Source organism: Sapajus apella, unplaced genomic scaffold (assembly GCF_009761245.1).
Source record: "Sapajus apella isolate SASKATOON/1434 unplaced genomic scaffold, GSC_monkey_1.0 scaffold29, whole genome shotgun sequence".
Taxonomy (NCBI): Eukaryota; Metazoa; Chordata; class Mammalia; order Primates; family Cebidae; genus Sapajus; species Sapajus apella.
This window is the reverse complement of record NW_022436969.1, coordinates 23,239,180-23,259,014: the sequence shown is the minus strand read 5'-3', so window position 1 is coordinate 23,259,014 and position 19,835 is coordinate 23,239,180. Positions and strand designations below refer to the sequence as shown.

Genomic DNA, 19,835 nt, shown 5'->3' with positions numbered 1-19,835 from the left:
GTGGGTGAAGCGTGTGAGGCACAGGGATGGTTTCTGCTGTTTTAATCACGGTAGCAGATAATTATTTGGGAAGTATTGTGTATGACTCCTCAGCAGATAATTATTTGGGAAGTACTGTATATAACTTCTTTATTCCTTTTCCTAAGAGATACTCTGTGCTTTTATTTCCTTCTGAACTTCTGTAAACAGAAAAAGATTGTTCTAATTGCGTGCGAGCTTTTTTGGAGATTAGTGTGACCTGCATCATATCTGGGATAGAGCTTTGCTTACAGTGCCTGATTTGTTCTTCATAAGTCCCAAAAGTGTGGAGGTCACTGTTTAAACCTTTTTTGATTTTTTTGGTTTTTGTGTTTTGAGACAGAGTCTCACTCTGTCGCCTAGGTTGGAGTGCAGTGGCATGATCCCAGCTCACTGCAACCTCTGCTTCCCAGGCTCAGGTGATTCTTATGCCTCAGCTTCCTGAGGAGCGGGGATTACAGACACCTGCCACCACATCCAGCTAATTTTTGTGTTTTTAGTAGAGATGGAGTTTCACCATGTTGGCCAGGCTATTCCCGAGGTCCTGACGTCAAGTGATTTGCCTGCCTTAGCCTCCCAAAGTGCTGGCATAACAGGCATGAGCCAGTTCGCCCAGACTAGCCCTTTTTTGTTTGAACTATGTGGCTTACATGGCCTTTTTTCTTGCCCTGTTCTTTGACCAGACTCTGTATTGTAGCTTACATGAAACTAATGATTTCAGCAGTAGGTTTTAGGTCAGACCAGTTTTTGGTGAATAGCTAATTATTAAAAAATTATTTTATGCTGAGCTTAATACCTAGGTGATGGGTTGATAGCCACAGCAAACCACCGTGGCACACATTTACCTATGTAACAAACCTGCACATCCTACACATGTATCCCAGAGCTTAAAGCAAAATAAAACAATTGAAATTTTTTTTTTAATTTTTGTTATTTTAGCTAAGAACATCAAATAATTTTCACTATTAATCTCACATAGTCATGAGTGAATATATTTGCCTAATATTCTTCCTTTTGTGTTTAAAACTTTAGATACTAAGTAGAAATTACAAGTTAATGTTTATATCACAAAGTATTTAGTAAATATTTTGTGAATAAATACACTTCATTTTGGTTTAGTCTAAAACAAGTTAGGATCTCTTCTCACTGGTAATAGGAATTTTAATTTTGTTTGGTACAATGTAGACATTTTTCTTTTTTTTTTTTTTCTTTTTTGAGACAGAGTCTTGCTCTGTCGCCCAGGCTGGAGTGCAGTGGCACGAACTCGGCTTACTGCAATCTCTGCCTCCCAGGGTCAAGCAATTCTCCTGCCTCAGCCTCCCAAGTAGCTGGGACTATAAGCGTGCACTATCATGCCCAGCTCATATTTGCATTTTTAGTAGAGATGGAGATTCACTGTGCTGGCTAGGCTAGTCTGGAATTCCTGACTTGATGATCCGCCCACCTCAGCTTCCCAGAGTGCTGGGATTATAGGTGTGAGCCACTGTACCTGACCTTTTTTTTTTTCTTTTGAGATGGAGTCTTGCCCTGTCGCCCAGGCTGGAGTACAGTGGTGCAATCTTGGCTCACTGCAACCTCTGCCTCCCGTGTTCAAGTGATTCTCCTGCCTCAGCCTCTCAGGTAGCTGGGATTACAGGCACCTGCCGCCTTGCCCAGCTAAATTTTGTATTTTTAGTAGAGACAGGGTTTCACCATGTTGGCCAGGCTGGTCTTGAACTCCTGACCTCAGTTTCCCTTATAATATTAACCACTGTTTTATTGTGTGCCAGGTAATGTGTTAAGCATTTTGAATGTATTACCTCATTTAATCTTTCCAATAACACTATGGAAAAAGTGATATTAAATACCCTCTTTCACAATGATAAAACTAAGATAAGAAGCATCCTCAGGCCTGGTGCAGTGGCTCACACCTGTTACTGCAGAACTTTGAGGTGGGAGGATCACTTGAGCTCAAGGCCAGACTGGGCAACATAGGAAGACCCCTGTCTCTACAAAAAAATTTAAAAATTAGCTGGGTGTGGAAGTGTACACCTGTGATCCTGGCTACTGATTCTGCCTATAATCCCAACACTTTGGGAGGCCGAGGTGGGAGGATTGCTTGACTCTAGGAGTTCAAGACCAGCCTCAGCAACATTGTGAGATCCCATCTCTGCAAAAATTAAAATAATGAGCCAGGTGTGGTAGTGCACACCTGTGGTCCCAGCTACTTGAGAGGATGAGGTGAGAGAATCACATGTACCCAAGGTGGGAGGATCACTTGGACCCAGAAGGTGGAGGCTGCAGTGAGCCAAGATCACACCACTGCACTGCAGCCAGAGAAACAGTGAGACCCTGTCTCCAAAGAAAAGAAAGAAGCATGTTCAGTGTTACATCACCCTAATCAGGGCAGAGCCAAGGCACAAACCCAGACCTGTCTAATTTTAGACCCCCTGTAGTTTGTCTTCACTTGCCTTGAAACTTTGATGTAATTTGGTGCCTCATGTTAAAATAACTGTTTAATAATAAAATGGTATTAAGTAGCATATAGCATGAGAGCACAAATGTCTAAGAAATCGATTTCTCCACCTGTACTTCACTCAGGAGGAAACCCTGCACAAGTCGACCAGCAGCAGCAGCGTGTCTCCCTCTTTCCCTGAAGATCCAGTCCTGGAGGCCATGTCCACGAGGAAGAGTGAGTAGTTGTGGTGCAAAGATCGAGAGTCAGATATCTTATTACAAAACACACTTGACCTAGAGCAAGGATTCCAGAGTACCTTGTGATCATTTGGGGTAGAAAGAACTAACTCTGGCATTTCACTGATCAGGAGATGAAATACTCATTTTCCAAGGGTGTCATCATAAGGTAGGGATAACCTGTTCACCAGGCCTCAGGGTCTTATGACAGAGCAGGCACATTAGTTTTTATGAACAATAGTCATGGGAAATATATAAATCAGTTGTATGTGTTTTGTTTTGTTTTGTTTTAGATAGAGTACCTCCTTGGCTAAATTTAAACCAGAAGCCCTAAAAAACCATATTTATTATCACTCCACCTACGACCCACAGACACCCATATTCAAAAACCTGTGTAGATAGTGAAAACACATTTATAAATCTTTAGGAGATAGTTTCTGAACACAGATATCTAAAGTTAAGGGATTTTTAAAGCCTTTTAATAATCCTTTTCATTTATAAGATCATTATGAAGGATTAAAAATTATATATTGGCTTGATTTCTCATATGCAAAAATTATTTAAGTAGTGTTTTTATTATTTACACAGATTATATAAAAAGTAGTCAGTGCTGGCTAGTTATCCACAATTGGTATTTGGCCAAGCCTATTAAATATTGTAGGGACCCAGTTGGATCACATAATGGAATTCTGTATCTTTTCTGGACTGTGGAAATTATATCTGTATTTTCCTTAGTGGTTTCTCTTGGTGGGGCGGTCTAAATGGATGGATCATATGTAACTTTGTGTTGACTCTCACTTTCTACACCCACTACATTTTAGCAGCTCTACTTTGTACATAGAGTAGGAGGAAGCACTAAATAAAACTCTGGCACCATAATTTATTTCTAATGTTCTCCTTAAGTTTTCAAAAAGTGAATCCAGAACCGTTCAGATGCTAAAGCATTCTCCTTTTAAACACTATCTTAAAATGTTACTAGGCAGAGGAGGACAGTGGTACAATATTAACATCAAAGCTGAAGCCTACTTTTTGCAGTTTAAATACAGTTTAATATAAACTTAAAAACAAAATGTCTTGGTAAACGTAGAAAGAAGGGTGTCCTTTATTTTATCTTTAAAAAGAGGATGTAAAAAGAGGGTACACTTGAAAATTTTTGTATGATTTGTGAATCTTTCTGGCCACACCTAACATTCTACCTTTTTTCTTGCTATTTCTTTAGCAAATTTACTTTGCAAAGATTCTTCTGTAACAGTCCTCAGAGTCTGCTCCTAAGGATTACCATTGCCATCTTAAAATAGCTCTCCAATGAAATAAATAATTCATCTTCAAATACCGTGTTTGTCACAACTGTCAAAGGGTTTTGTGTTAGAAAATTCACAGTGAGTTTTATTTCATTTGGTTAAATCTTTAGAGCCTCCAAAGTTCCTGCCCATATCATCAACACCCCAGCCAGAGAGACGGCAGCCACCCCAGAGACGACATTCCATTGAAAAGGAAACGCCTACTAACGTGAGGCAGTTCCTGCCTCCTTCCAGGCAGAGTTCCCGCTCTCTTGTAAGTACAGGAAAGACCACTAGTAACTTAGGGATCAAATGGAAGACCTAAAGTCATTAGCTTTCTTATGAAGATGATAAGGAGAAAAGAACTTGCAAAAGTTAGAATGAACTTTGAATAACTTACTTAATAGCTAAAGAAAACAAACAGCTGTGCATAGTGGCTCATGCCTGTAATCCCAACACTTTTGGGAGGCCGAGGTGGGAGGATTGCTTGACTCCAGGAGTTCAAGACGAGCCTCAGCAACATTGTGAGATCCCATCTCTACAAAAATTAAAATGATGAGCCCGGTGTGGTAGTGCATACCTGTGGTCCCAGCTACTTGGGAGGATGAGGTGAGAGAATCACTTGTACCCAAGAGGTTAAGGCTGCAGTGAGCTATGATTGTACCACTGCACTCCAGCCTGGGCGACAGAGTGACACCTTGTCCAAACACTATCCGTAACTTAAATGAATCTTGACAGTGTTTGTTCATTTTGAGCTCTTTTTTTCTCCAGAAAATTTATCAGTGGTTGAAAGTATGGTTTATTACTAAAGAAATGCTTGCTTTCTTTCAAATGCTATAAAAATTGTTAAAAATTGACCAAAAAAATTCTTAGCAAAATGACTACAGTAGATGATATTGTTGAGGCAAAAGTACAAGAGGGAGAATTTTGATCCATTAATAACCACTGTACATTGTTTTCTAGTATGTTTTGTGATTTTTGGGGCCAGTAGTGTTCTTTTGGTTGAACTGGTTAACAGTTTTTGCTGTTTTCCAGAGACTTGCAGGTTCTTACAGTGGGTGCCCATTTCTCAGGACAGTGGACAGCACACAAGGGTCTGCCAGGAGGAATTAATAGATGTCCCAGCCAAAGGAGTTCTCCAAAGACACTTTTGTAGCCCCACTTGGCTTCTGAAATATTTATAGGCAAGATGCATGGCTACAATTAATATTCTACCCACAGTCAGATATCTAATGTGTTTTCAAATATTCAAACACAATGTATTCAAACACAAATGTATTCTAGTATTTTTTATTCTAGAATAAAATATTATTCTAGAAAATATTTTATTTTCTAAATATTTCTAAAATATTATTCTAGAAAATATTTTATATTCTAGAAAAAATATTCTAGTATTTTTTATTCTAGAATAAAAAATACTAGAATACATTTAATGCTTAAGTCCTTTTTTATAAGGCTGTGACGAATTGTTAGAGTTTCAATTAAAGTAATAACAGATGGGAGATAATGCAGTTATTGTGAAGACAGGATTTTGTTTTGTTTTGTTTTTTTGAGACTGAGTCTCGCTCTGTTGCTAGCTGGAATGCAGTAGCACAATCTTGGCTCACTTCAACATCCACCTCCCGGGTTCAAGCGACCCTTATGCCTCAGCCACCTGACTAGCTGGGACTACAGGCCTGCACCACCAAGCCCAGCTAAATTTTTTGTATTTTTAGTAGAGTCAGAGTTTCACCATGTTGGCCAGCATAGCCTCCCAAAGTGCTGGGATTGCAGGTACGAGTCACCATGCCCAGCCAAAGACAAGGATTTTGAACAGAGCTTAGAATGTTAACATTTAGTCAGTCATCTCTATTCCAAAACAGTGCAATTGAAGAACTAACAATTTTATGGCCATACCTGATAGAAATTCTTCTAGCTCTAGAATAATCACCAAAACACAGCTATTTGATCAAATTGTAGCCTTGTCAGTGGTTTACCAACAGGAAAACAGAACTCTGACCAGACGGATTCAAACTTAAAAATCCAAAAACTTGTTTTCATGTGAATAAGTTGTTGCTTTTACCAAAATATATCGTTATTATCACAACTTTAAAACACGTAAGAGGGGCCAGGCTCAGTGGCTCACCCCTGTGATCCCAGCACTTTGGGAGGCCCAAGGAAGAGAATCGCCTGAGGCCAGAAGTTTGAGACCAGCCTGGGCAACTCAATGAAATCTCTGTCTCTACAAAATTTTTAATTAAAAACTTAGATGTTGTGGTGCGTGCCTGTAATCCCAGCTACTCAGGATGCTGCAGAGGGAGGGTCTCTTGAGCCCAGGAGTTTGACGCCGCAGTGAACTAAGATTGTGCCACTCCACTCCAGCATAGGTGACAGAGCAATACTCTGTCTCTAAAAAGTGTATATACATATATACACACACATATGTGTATGTGTGTGTATGTGTGTGTATGTATATATATGTAAGAGATAATTTGTGTTTTTTTTCATAAGTCTAATTATTAGGGTATTCTCGTCTTCACACAGCTTTTCCTAGAAGCCAGTCTATCATTTAGCTTGTAACTGGCTCTTACGTGATCATACAATGTCATTATTGAGGTTAGACTTAAGTTTAAAATTAACAATGTAAAGGAACTATCAGATTTGCTGTAAAGTAGTTTCAGCTAATAATAGAAGTTATGCTAAGACCTTGAGCCAACACCAAGGGCCCATGAACATGTCTGTTTCCTGGAGCTCTTAGTGTATGCTTGGTCAGGCCATGCACTGTTACTTTGTGGAGCAGGAAGGAGAGCAAGATAAACTAATTTGCAATCACTGAAGAAGGTCTCGGCAAGCAGGCAGTGGGAGGGCCCCTCTGGTCAGCACTCAACAATGGTCGTCAGATTGAGGGCAAGGAGCAGAGTTCATACAGGCCTCCGAGCACCAGTGGAGACAAAATTAAATGATCTTTCTTGCTAATAGCTTATCTTGGGAAATCCATAAAATCATACCTTGTAGTAACGCCCTATAGCTTGGTAAGTATTGTTTTTATAAGTGTAATTAATTTAAAAATGTAGCTGCATTTTAGAAAACGTAGAATCAGTTTGTGTTTATAACTCCTCAACTGAAAATGGCAGGAATGTTTTATTGATAATTTTTTTTTTTTTTTTTTTTGAGATGGAGTTTCGCTTTTGTCGCACAGGCTGGAGTGCAATGGTGTGATCTTGGCTTACCGCTACCTCTGCCTCCCGGGTTCAAGTGATTCTCCTGTCTCAGCCTCCCGAGTAGCTGAGATTACAGGCATGCACCACCATGCCCGGCTAATTTTGCATTTTTAGTAGAGACAGGGTTTCTCCATGTTGGTCAGGCTGGTCTTGAGCTCCCGACCTCAGGTGATCCACCCGCCTCGGCCTTCCAAAGTGCTGGGATTACGGGCATGAGCCATTGCGCCCAGCTGATTATTTTTATTTTTATTGTATCTCCCTCCCTTGTGATGTGTAAAGTAATTTTTTTCATCATTTGATCAAATAACTGAGGGCGAGTGCTCATCTAGTCTAAAGGCACCTCGTGTTGGCACAAGTGGCTGCCTGGCACATGTCCTTATGCTTTCTCGGGCACAGTAAGCAGTTGCCTCTGTCCTTCGTCACAACAGGCCCCACTGAGGAAACTCAGAGTGTTCACAGGACTCTAAATTAGAAAAATCCCTGCTGTGTGAACACAGATTCTGCAGGAAAAACTTCGTGATTTCATCACTGATTTATACTTGTGGATGCAGGCATTGGCATGGACTAATCCATCCTTATGGTGTTTTTTGTTTTGTTTTCCTTTTGTGATCTGTAATCACTATGTGTAGTTCATTTGTGTTCAGCATTATTTTCTCCTGTTCTTTTCCCCCTGCCGTTCTCTTTTTCCCTTATCTGTTGTTCAGGTTCCTAGGATAACCAGTGTATGGCCAAGGACGCCTTTCCGACCACTTTTTTCTACCATACAAACAGCTTCTCTGCTCAGCTCTCATCCTTTTGAAGCAGCCATGTTTGGGGTAGCAGGGGCTATGTATTATCTGTGTGAGAGAGCTTTTACCAGCAGGTGGAAATCCTCAAAGGTTGGCCTCTTTCTGCTGGGTCTGGGATTATTTCATTCTCTGTATCTCTGACGGTGACACCTCAACTGTTGCGCTCTCTGAGAATTAACAGCTTAGATAGCACTTTGCTTCCAATCATTGATTCCACTCTTGTGCAGGATGCACTGATCATGCTGTGGTCTCAGTTGAAGGGGAAATAACTGTGAAAGGACAACAAACTAAAAATGCAGCATCAGATAAGAGGCACCTGTGGGTGTTTGTCTCCTCAGGTGATCTAATTGTATAGCAGGGACAGTGCTGCCATCTTTCTCTGTGTGCAGCAGGCAGTCTGAGCCCGTGGGGTGCATTGCTCCTAGGGCCTCCCCCCACCACCAGAAGACTATTTGCTCACTTATTCCGTGGGCAGAGCAGCCTCCTGCCAGGCCAGATAGCCATGGTGGACTCCACCTGCCCACAGACACCTGCATACACAGGACGTGGGCTCAGGAAATCTGTGTGTTCCCAGCACCTGTCATGAAGCTGTGTTATGACAGTCAGGGTGTATGTTACTTCTCTGCAGAGATAAATTTTAAGTTTCCTTTTTATTGATGTGGCTATTTTAAATAGTTCTGCATTACATTACTGTTTTTTGAGGTTTTTTTACACAGAATAATACACCATTATTTGAACCTTCACATTTCTAAGTGAAATAAAAAGCTCCAGGACCACATCAGAACTTCTGCTGCTACCACGTAGCAGGTGTTCAGAGCAGCCTTTGTGCCACAGCAGGCAAGGCCTGGCTCTCTAAGGCCCTGGATTTACTAATCTTGTCCTTGACAGATGACCCTGCAGCTGGTTTCTTGGTTATTCTTTCTTGCCCATCTTAGTATAGAAAGGAGACTCAATGTAAATAAGACATAACACATTTCTTTCTCTGATCTTTGTCATGAAATGCAGGGGAAATCTCTGTCCTTTTTTTCCTATTTTAGATGTGCCCTTGGTCAGCATGTGGTCAGGTGCCAGAGTGGCTTTTTAACTCCTGTCACTCCTGCCCCTATTGAAGAAACTGCTGGCATTTTATTATCAATTCTCCCCAAACAGAGATATCTGTACACTAAGGCCATATACCACTTTAGGCAAAGAAAGGATTCACTTTGAGTTTTATAGTTGGTTGAGGAGAGTAAACGTAATAGTTGCTATTTTTATTTAAATTTGCCTCTCTTTGGTTTATTAAAAACTCAAAAAGCAATGGTTGTTTTGGGTAATTTTCAAATACCAGTTACTTATTTATGAAGTTTTTACTAATCATGAACACTGTATAAAAGATATCTGTTCCCATTTCTCTCTGTGGCACAATAACCAAAATTTTACATTAGCTGTCTCTGTGCTGGCTAACTGACCCCTTTTGAATGGTAAAATATAGCCAGTATAGTATCAAAAATACTCAGCAGTTTTAATGACATGAATAGAAGTAAGTTTAAAGTCTTATAGCACGTTATTGTCTTCATTAAAGCTCTCTAAGATTTAGCCTTCCTTTCCTGAATTTGGGAGTCCCATTGACACATGGGCAAGCAAGGGAACTAGAGTTGTGCTACTGTGGTCCTTCCCCCAGCCATGTCTGGCCACTCAGATGGGCCGAACACTTGCAGTGGGAGCCCCAGGCAGTGGCGTATTGGGAAAGGGCTCCTGCTCTCACTGCAACCTTGAGTGCCCTCCACATTCCAGAGCACTAGTAGCTCTACAAGATCTGTGCAAGTTTAATTTGGCTTTGGAGGTGTCAAATTAATATTTTTATAAACTGAAAAAAATAATTAACACTATTCTAGTAACTATCATTTTCTTTTATGTTGCATTAAAGTTTTGTTGTCCTTGGGAAAACTCCAAAATTAAAACATTAGCATTTGACCGGATGGAAATTATTTCACTAAAGGGTAGTCTGCTTGAATGTTTTTTTTAAAAAAAGATCAAGAAAACAAACAAAAATCCACTATTTTAAAATTATATCTCATGATGGCTAGGCATGGTTGCTCACAGGTGTGATCCCAGCACTTTGGGAGGCTAAGGCTGGCGGATCACTTGAGGTCAGGAATTTAAGACCAGCCTAGCCAACACGGCAAAGCCCCATCTCCACGCAAAAGTAATCCAGGTGTGGTGGTGCGTACTTGTAATTTCAGCTACTCAGGAGGCTGAGGTACGAAAATCACTTGAACCCAGGAGGCAGAGGTTCACTGAGCCAAGATCGTGCCACTGTTCTCAAAAAAATGAAAAAATAAATAAATTGTATCCCATGAAGTACTGGATTTTCATGTGGGTCAAAGCAGTGAGTTGAAAGTGTGATTTGCTAAGCCCTTTTGTGACTCAAGACTGAAGAGAGGGAGGTGCAAGCTGTCAGGTCTGTTGTGCCATGCTAGCGTATCTCTACAAATGAAAAAATCGCCATCTGCCTGAAGGGTTTACAGCTCAGGTATCTACGTTATAAAGACAGTTAAATTTGGTACTGTTTGCTGTCTTCTTGGCATGCACAAAAGCAAATCTGATTATCTGGTTATTTGCTACATAATAAATCTAGTAGTGTTTACCTGGGTATGTGCTAGACTCCCACATTATTTTGTTGCAGTATAGCCATTTTGTCATAGTTAGCCATCAGAAAGTATACCCTAGTCATACTCATCACTGATGAATAAAAATAATAGCAAAACTTCTGAAATACATTAAAAGCTGAGAAATGCCATCATTCAGTTGTGTTCAGCTAACACTACTTACTTAGTGCACAGTTTGAATGGCCTAACCTTCAGAAAGGCAGTTTATTGTTCCCAATTAAAGCTACTCTTTTCTGAAGTTGGAGCAAAACAGAGCAGACACGAACACGCCAATTTAATCCTATCATCTCTGAACGTAGTTCCTGTTTAAAGAGAAAACTGTGATCGTTGATTTTTTAAATGAATATTTTAAGCATCTTAGAGCCTTAATCTTTCTGGATAAACTTACTCACCTGCCCTCTTATACTAATAAGCTCCTCATCTTAAAAATTCAATTGCAGGATTTTTCTGAAAGCATTTTTAAGCAAATGTAATTTCCTTAAGTTAGCTTGAACAGAGATAGTTTTGTATGGATTTTTAGTAAAATGCAGTCGTTCTTCAGACTACTTCTTTAAGTAAAATGCTAATGTTTGACAAGTTTGCAACCTAGATTTATTTTTGTTTTTCTCTGATTGAAAGACAGAAATGATTGTTAAAGCTCTATAAACTGACTGCATTCATAGTCCTATGTTTTCTCACTGGCGTGTTGGATTCCAGAAAGCCTGTGAGCGATGCTGTTGTGTGTGTGTGGGAGTGAATTATAATGTGTTTGTACTGAGAACATTCAGTTTCAGTGTCACTGCACCACAATGGCCCCTTGCAGCCTGGCAGGGTCCGAATGCACAAGACTGTTCTGTCTTTCTCTGAGATCCACCAATCAAGTGTGGGGCCGGATGGGGAGCGGATGGGCGTGAGGCTCTTATTCAGTGAGATCAGTTACATCAACATCTTCCGCAGCTGCTGGTAGGGAAACCATTAACACAAGACAGCCAACATAAATATTTATTGTGAAATTATTTTACATTTCTCTAGTCTTTCCAGTGCTGACTATCAGCAGTTGTTGAAAGTAAAAACAGAAATGTAGAGAACTGTGGAGTAGCCTGGAGAGACTGCCTTTTGGGTATAAATGGCTCCAGCAGTTTCATGTTCCAGTTTCACTCATACCATTAGAATTTGTAAAGTGTGCTGATGTAACTGATCACTAAATAATGCTTCTCAGTAAAAATTACTAACCATCTTCTTTTGGCTATTCTGGGTACCACAAACCAATTTTAAAAACAGGGCCAGGCCGGCCAGGCACAGTGGCTCATGCCTGTAATCCCAGCATTTTGGGAGGCCAAGGTAGGTGGATCACCTGAGGTCAGGAGTTGAAGACTAGCCTGACCAACCTAAAGAAACCCCATCTCTACTAAAAATACAAAATTAGCCGGGCATGGTGTTGCATGCCTGTAATCCCAGCTACTCAGGAGGCTGAGGCAGGAGAATCGCTTGAACCTGGGAGGTGGAGGTTGTGGTGATCCGAGATCACGCCATTGCACTCCATCCTGGGCAACAAGAGTGAAACTCTGTTTCAAAAAAAAAAAAAAACAGGGCCAGGCTGGGCATGGTGGCTCACGCCTATAATCCTAGCACTTTAGGAGGCAGAAGTGGGTGGATCACTTGAGCCCAGGAGTTCAAGACCAGCCTGGACAACATAGTGAAACCCGATCTCTGCAAAAAGTACAAAAAATTAGCTGGGCATGGTTGCGTGTACCTGTAGTCCCAGCTACCTAGGAGGCTGAGGTGGGAGGATCACTTGAGCCCAGGAAGTCAAGGCTACAGTGAGCCATGATCATGCCACTGCCCTCAACCTGGGTAACACAATGTGACCCTGCTGCCAAAAAAAAAAGGACCAATATAGATTTACTTTTTATCTATTGGTATATAGTGTACAACACAACACTAAGTAATGTTTTTTTATAAGCATAGGAGAAAACTGACATAAAATTGGTTTAGAATAAAATTTTTTTCAATATTTCAAGCATAGATATATAGCCCTGCTTAACAGAATAGTTACTTGAGTCAGAATACCTGAGCAAATGTGAGGAACTTTCATTTATTGGAAATTTCAGTAGATCACTTGGTCCCCAAATGTTTTCTGCCATCTGTAGCCTTAGTGTGATTAGAAATGATGTGGTCCCCAGAGGGAGCCAGCTCTTCCCACAGGTATTGGGAAACCTCTTTTCTTCTCTGAAGCTACTAATCAGGTGTCTGATCTGAAGGAAAATTTTGCGCTTCCAGAACAGAGGGTGGGAGTCTCTTATTCATGTGACATTTTGAATTTCAGGAGGAATTCTGCTACCCAGTGGAATGCCTCGCTCTTACTGTGGAAGAAGTGATGCATATTCGCCAGGTCCTGGTGAAGGCAGAGCTGGAAAAATACCAACAGTATAAAGACATCTACACCGCCTTGAAAAAAGGAAAGGTAGCACTGTTTAAAGTTGATTGATCAGAAGAGTAGAAGAATGGCTAGTCCCATGCATGGTCTCCTGAAGGAGTTATCTGCTAGCCAGGTGGCAACATATCTTAGAGGGGATTTGGGAGGTGCGATGTTCATATCCTAGCAGACAGCGCCTGTGCTGCCTCGTTCACAAGAGGGGGCATTTTTGTTTTTCCCTTAAAAATCAAAACTGGAAGGCTTTCGAGCAACCATAACAAATAACGATATGCCTTCATAAAGTCGTATGTGCATTTAGTCGTACACTTTTAAAGGATCTGTAAAGAAAATGTGTCTGAGAAACAAAGGAGGGTTTTTCAGAAACCTTCCATGATGAGGAGAAACTTGAGAGCTGTGGCCTTTTATTATCTTTTGAAATAGAATTATAATTAAATACAGAGCTGCATTATCAGCATCACAGAGCCAACTGTTATAAACGGGATTTCTGAATTATCTTCCTTTTCCTGTCTATTCAGCTTCCCCATATATAGATGTTAAGCATATTCAAACATGGATATTAGGAAATTTGCTGTTGGCAATGCTTCTTTTTTCCTCTTAAATTTGTGTTTTTTAGCTCTGCTTTTGTTGCCGAACCAGGAGGTTTTCCTTCTTCACTTGGTCTTATACTTGTCAGTTCTGTAAGAGGTAAGGTATTTTGTAATTGATGAAAAGATAAATTTAACAGTTGTAAGAGAATTACCTTATCTCACCATTTTTCTACACAGGAATAAAATTAGAAATAACCCATTCAGTTGTTACCTTGTGCTGTCCTTGCAGGTTCGGAACATTGATTTCCTCAAGAGAGGGAGCCAAACATTTATTTGATATTGAGCTTAGAAAATGTTTCTCTGTATGTTATTTATTTTACCTAAGATCATTCTAATAATATGTCATGTTTGAACAGAAAAAAATAAGATGTGATTACCATGCAATTCCCGGATAGACAAATAACAAAATTCCAAACAGATGTAAGTTGGTCCTTTTATAGGAGACAATGTAAGAGTTAAGTTCTGTAGATTATCTTTTTGGCAATTTGCAGTGTGTCAGTTTGTTACATTCTAATAGAAGGAGGGAGAGTTTTACAGTTTATTGTAGAAACTTACAACTGTACTGCCATAGGCTTCTCTAACTCTCGGTTGCATCCACTGTATCATACCAAGTAACATTTATGATTTTGTGTACAGGCCGGTGTGCTCACAGTGTTGCAAAAAGGTAAGCTAAGCTTGATTTAGTTATACTTGTGTTTCTTTTAGTGACTGCCTCTTTAACAGTACTGCTCATTGTCAGTTTTATTTGGGATAATAGATGCGGCTGCCATCCAAGCCATACTCCACTCTTCCTATCTTTTCACTGGGACCTTCTGCTCTGCAAAGAGGGGAAAGTAGTACGAGGTCAGATAAACCCTCCACTGCTCATCATCGGCCACTTCGGAGCATTGCCAGGTAAGCAAGGGGCCTGGGTTGTCAAACCATCCTTTGCAGAAGAAGAGTTCTACTCTTGAGGACTGTGGTTGGGTGTTAGGGTTTTGGCTCAAGGGGTTTTTGTTGGTTAGTTTGTTGGTTGGTTGGTTTTGATACAGTTTTAGACTTGCACACAAATCTCTAAAACTTCCACAAAGGTAACTTTTCAAAGGATAATGGCTAGCCACTTTTGAAGGATACTTTCATCACATAGTTTAAATTTTTTTCTTCTTTAGAAACAACTATTTTCCTGTGTCCTATAAGAGTCATCTTTAAAACTGACCTTATTTTCAATGGAGTTGGAAATTGGAATGTAACAGTCTCATCCTTCTTTCCTCCTTGCCTAGTTTTAAAAGAAATCTGTTTAATCCTGTTTACAATGTTCTGCCATAGCTTTGATTGACTTTACTATTGTAAAGGCAGAAATAAAGCTTTATGCCAAAAGCTGAAAATGAACGAAAAAATACCACCTGAGTATCAGTCCTTTTGCATTTGGTGCACGGTAAGGTTAGTTCTGGGCCTTAAGAAAGATGGAAGGAGGTAGGCCAGCTCGAGCCTCAAGCTGGCAGGGCTGAGAGGCTGGGCTTTAGGATGCACCATCCACATGCCATGGCTCTGTGGAGAGCAAGACAAGGAAATTGTAAGCCCAGAATGAATCTTGTGCCTGAAACATCTGCCCCTGTGCGTGGGCTCCCTCCTCTGAAACCTCTGGGTGTGAACTGTCAGTGAACTCGAGGCAGTGCACGTAACAGCTGCTGCAGTTTTCTATACTTACTCTGAACCTACTGTAGACTATCTGTTTATATCCTGTTTGGTTTAATTAAAATAGTAAATGAGTAGATGATTCCTAGTTATCTCAAACATTCCTGGAAACATCTGTTATGATGTTGGTCTAGTTAACTCCAGCTCCTTGGAATCCCAGTAAATAATCGCACAACTACAGGGAATTGTTGGAGAGGGAGAGGCTTGTTTGTTAAATACGTAAATGATGAGAAAACTGGTCAAAAGATAATTTTTAGGATGTGTCCTGGGATTAGATAAATTTATTTGAATTTCCTATAGTCTGACATGCCATCTGCAGTTAGCTAATGTTCATTGGGAAGCAGGTGAATACCCTGTTTTCCAAGAATTCTAGAAGGTTGGTTAAGAGTTTTTAGTTTAGTTTTTTTTCCCCCCAAATAAACAGTTTATTTTTCTTCTTCTTCCTCCTCCTCCTCCTCCCTCCTTCTCCTCCTCCCTCTTCCTTCCTCTTACTCCCTCCTCTTCCCTCCTCCCTCCTCCCTCTTCCCTCTTCCTTCCTTCCTCTTTCCTCCTCCCTCCTTCTTCTTCCTCCTTCTCTTCCTCCTCATCTTCTTTATCTTCGTCTTCCTGGTCAACTTTAGCAGGACCCTTTGTGCCATCAAACTTTCCTTTCAATTTATAGTCAACAACATCCTTCTCATCCTTTTCCTTCAGCTTTGCCAGCTTAGTGATGTAAGGCTGCTTTTCACTGTCATTTAACTTGTTCCACATCTCACCCAGCTTTTTTGCTCTACCTCCAATAGAGATGCCAGGGTTTGTGGATTTGATCTTGGGGAATTCTGAACAGAGGAGGAAGAATCTAGACAGTAGCCTTTTGGGTGCATTAGGATCCTCCTTCTTGCCTTCCTTAGCTGGCCCATAATCCTTCATTTCCCAATGATAGCATACTTTATCCACCTTTACCATTTCATCAAATTTAGACTTCTCTTTCCCAGACATTGTCTTCCACCTCTCAGAGCACTTCTTGGAAAATTCTGCAAGATTGACAGAGACCTCTGGGTTTTTCTTCTGATGTTCTTCTCTGCACATCTGCACAAAGAAGCCATAAGCAGACATCTTGCCCTGTGGTTTCTTGGAGTCACCTTTAGTCATCCTGACTGTATTGTTCGATAGTCTGGGCAGTGCCTGTTTCTTAATAAGACATGTTTCCTGCTTTCTTTTCTTTTTTTCTTTCTTTTTTTTTTTTGAGACAGAGTTTTGCTCTTGTCACCCAGGCAGGAATGTAGTGGTGCCATCTCGGCTCACTCCAACCTCCACCTCCCGGGTTCAAGTGATTCTCCTGCCTCAGCCTCCAGAGTAGTGGGGATTATAGGTGCACACCACCACGCCCAGCTAATTTTTTTTTTTTTTTTTTTTTTTTTAGTTGAGACCATGTTTCGCCATGTTAGCCAGGCTGGCTTTGAACCACTGACCTCAGGTTATCTGCCCTCCTTAGCCTCCCAAAGTGCTGGCATTGCAGGCATGAGCCACCATGCCTGGCCCCCTGCTTTCTTTTCTAAGTAACATTTTTGAGCCTTGTCTCAAATAAGAAATTTTTTGGAAGAACATATGATTAAATCACTCATCCATTCCATGATGTTTTGACAAATTTACCTTTTTTTAACACATATTTTCTTAATATTGCAGTAGACCTGTAAGTAACAATGCTGGGCTTCTGTTTTGTTTTCTATTGTTTTTCCCCCAGGTTCTCCTCAAAATCTAAGTCTATGGACAAATCCGATGAAGAACTCCAGTTTCCCAAAGAGTTGATGGAGGACTGGAGCACCATGGAGGTGTGTGTGGACTGCAAGAAATTCATTTCGGAAATCATCAGTTCAAGCCGGCGCAGTCTGGTGTTGGCCAACAAAAGGGCCCGTTTGAAAAGGAAAACGCAGTCTTTCTACATGTCCTCGCCAGGACCCTCGGAGTACTGCCCTTCGGAGAGGACGATCAGTGAGATCTGAGCCTCGTGCCTTTCAGCTGCCTTTGTGCTCAGAGTCAGTGTCCGTGCGCAAGAACACTGAGCCGGGCTGGCTCTCCTTTCTGTGGTTTTATTTAATAGGCTTGAATTTGCATTAGATCAGATTTTTGCTGCATCACATTATTCCACAGACTGAATGCTGTGTTCATATCGATTGACGATATGTGACAGGTCCGCCAATTGCTTGTTTGCACTGAGAGAGGAGAACAGTTTGAAACTTGCTTTTGTGTGTGTGTGTGTGTGGCTTTGGAAGCCAGTAACTCCTTCCTTGGTTCAGTTCTTTACTATTCCTCGAATAATCTCCTGACTAAGGCAAAAAGAAGCTTCTCCTGTGAGAACCAGTCTAACAGAGATGCCGATGTCAGCACAGCCCTAAGCAGTAAGTCATATTGGCATTTCCATGTGACTGTGTTTCTATCCCGTGTACAGAGAGATCTAGAGCCCTACAACGCCAGGACCTGGGGGCTCACAGCACAGAACCTAGAAGCACCTGCTGACACTTTCCAACTGATTTTTAAATTACTGTTGCTTGGAGATGAAAATTACGTAAGGGACTTTATGCCTGCATTCTAGTGCAAAACATCTGAAGAGCTGTACACCCTCAAGGGTGACTATTTCCCCTGAGTGGCCGTGTTGTCCCAGTGCCCTGGATCAGTATCTCCTGAGTGGGTGACAGGTCTTCATTTCCTATCTTGAATGTATTATGGTTACTAATAGTTTTATAATGTTGGTCTAAGAATTAAGGTTTTATGGGAGTTTCAGGACAAAGGAAGGCTAAAAGTTTGTCAAGAAGTTGAGCACATTTTGGTTACCTATGAGAAGGGTTGCAACAGCGTAGAGTGGCAGCTCTTGGCCACGCTGTAGAAATGAGCTGGAGCTCATGTGTTTTCAACTGCATTTTTCATAACTTTATAATACATCCATCTCGACTAAATTAAGCCACAATTTGTTACGTAGGGTCTCAAACTGAAATTTATTTTTATAAATGAATTTTAAAAGAAAAAATATCTACTTCTTTTAACGTTAGAAGAAAATTAACCTGCTGACAGGCAATATTTTTAGGGTGCTTTCTGCACTAGTTTTCCTTGTAAATGACTTGAGCGAGTAGGTTGGGTTTCTGATGAAAGTAGACTGGGGGTAGTGTTGTATGCCTCAAATGTCTCAGTGTGTTTGGCCCATACTATGGGCTATACGTTATTTTGGTATGCTTACAAATGACCAACCAATTAAATTGCCATTAATGTTCAGAAAACCTGTTAATGCACATGCACAATAATTTCCTGAGAGCATAGGACATGTCTGTAGTCAGCTCCATGATAGCACCGTTTCATGAGAGGCATGGCGGCTGCATTTCATACCACATCAAAATACAGTAACATTTCTATACTAAATTAACAGTAATACCTCAGAACTGTTCCAGTAGTAGTTTTTAATGGATTGAAATTTACAGTTTAGTAAATGGCTTAAAATTACTTATGAAATAAATTTTACCAGTTGACTAAAATAATGCATGTTAACAGTTCGTCTGTATTTGCATGTAAAAGTGGGCCTTCAGAGAACCCTTATTGATTACTTAAGTGTTTAAATTATTTTAAAGACCCCTGTTTAAGAATTATACTGGGTGAATCTCATTTATAAAACTTCCTAAGAGACGATCTGAACTCTATACTCCAGACAGTTAGGTGGGAGTATAAATCTACCCCCTTGTTGACCCCAGGCTTGAGTTTTTAAAATGACTACCCAGAAGGGCACAAGGGGGAGGAAAAGGTGTTTGTATATGTATATAAATATGCACCTAGGAGAATGTGCTTTTTAAAATAATGACTACTGTTTTTATTAAAAAATAAGAAACTACACCCCCAAAATAAGACTTTCATTCACATTCATAAAACAAACATCTAGTAAATCTCTTTCACTTCAATTTATGATGCTGTATCGGATGAGTTGGGCATTACGATCACCTCTTATCACAGCATAGAACATATATTCTTCAACAGCATTAACAGAGTATGCCAGTGCATTAAAGAAGTCACATGGAAGGTGCATTCACACGAAACAATCTGCAGAAAGTGTGTAAGAAAGGGGACATGGTACAGTTAAAATTGTAGACATCAAATTACTGTCATTTTTTGTTGCCAAAACAAAGTCTTGCATTTAACCCCCCTTTGTACCACCCCCCTCAAAACTTCTAGGTAGTTTCCATAGGGTAATTCACTAAGAGCTTGTGGAGCTTGGTTTTAAAATCCTTAACCAGCTGGGCACGGTGGCTCACGCCTGTAATCCCAGCACTTTGGGAGGCCGAGGCGGGTGGATCATGAGGTCAAGATCGAGACCATCCTGGTCAACATGGTGAAACCCCGACTCTACTAAAAAAATACAAAAAAAATGAGCTGGGCATGGTGGCGCGTGCCTGTAATCCCAGCTACTCAGGAGGCTGATGCAGGAGAATTGGCTGAACCCAGGAGGCAGAGGTTGTGGTGAGCTGAGATCGCGCCATTGCACTTTCAGCCTGGGTAACAAGAGCAAAAACTCCGTCTAAAAAAAAAAAAAAA

The 19,835-nt window shown here is 40.7% G+C and overlaps 1 protein-coding gene and 1 pseudogene across 4 annotated transcripts in view; one reads left to right on the top strand and one right to left on the bottom strand.

The window, feature by feature from the left end:
• The window catches only part of SPIRE1 (spire type actin nucleation factor 1), a 206,589-nt gene extending 187,802 nt beyond the window's left edge, over positions 1-18,787 (top strand). For 2 of the 4 annotated variants that reach the window (XM_032293430.1, XM_032293429.1), the window contains 8 exons: positions 2,599-2,689; positions 4,103-4,245; positions 7,876-8,049; positions 12,913-13,050; positions 13,637-13,707; positions 14,247-14,274; positions 14,368-14,504; positions 17,008-18,787. In XM_032293430.1, the coding sequence (XP_032149321.1) occupies positions 2,599-2,689; positions 4,103-4,245; positions 7,876-8,049; positions 12,913-13,050; positions 13,637-13,707; positions 14,247-14,274; positions 14,368-14,504; positions 17,008-17,266 (1,041 nt within the window). In that variant the 3' untranslated portion in view covers positions 17,267-18,787. The remainder of the gene's footprint in view (positions 1-2,598; positions 2,690-4,102; positions 4,246-7,875; positions 8,050-12,912; positions 13,051-13,636; positions 13,708-14,246; positions 14,275-14,367; positions 14,505-17,007) is intronic. The other 2 variants (XM_032293432.1, XM_032293431.1) reach the window with 1 other exon arrangement.
• LOC116561563 lies at positions 15,849-16,415 on the bottom strand (annotated as a pseudogene).
• Positions 18,788-19,835: the final 1,048 nt, after the last annotated feature.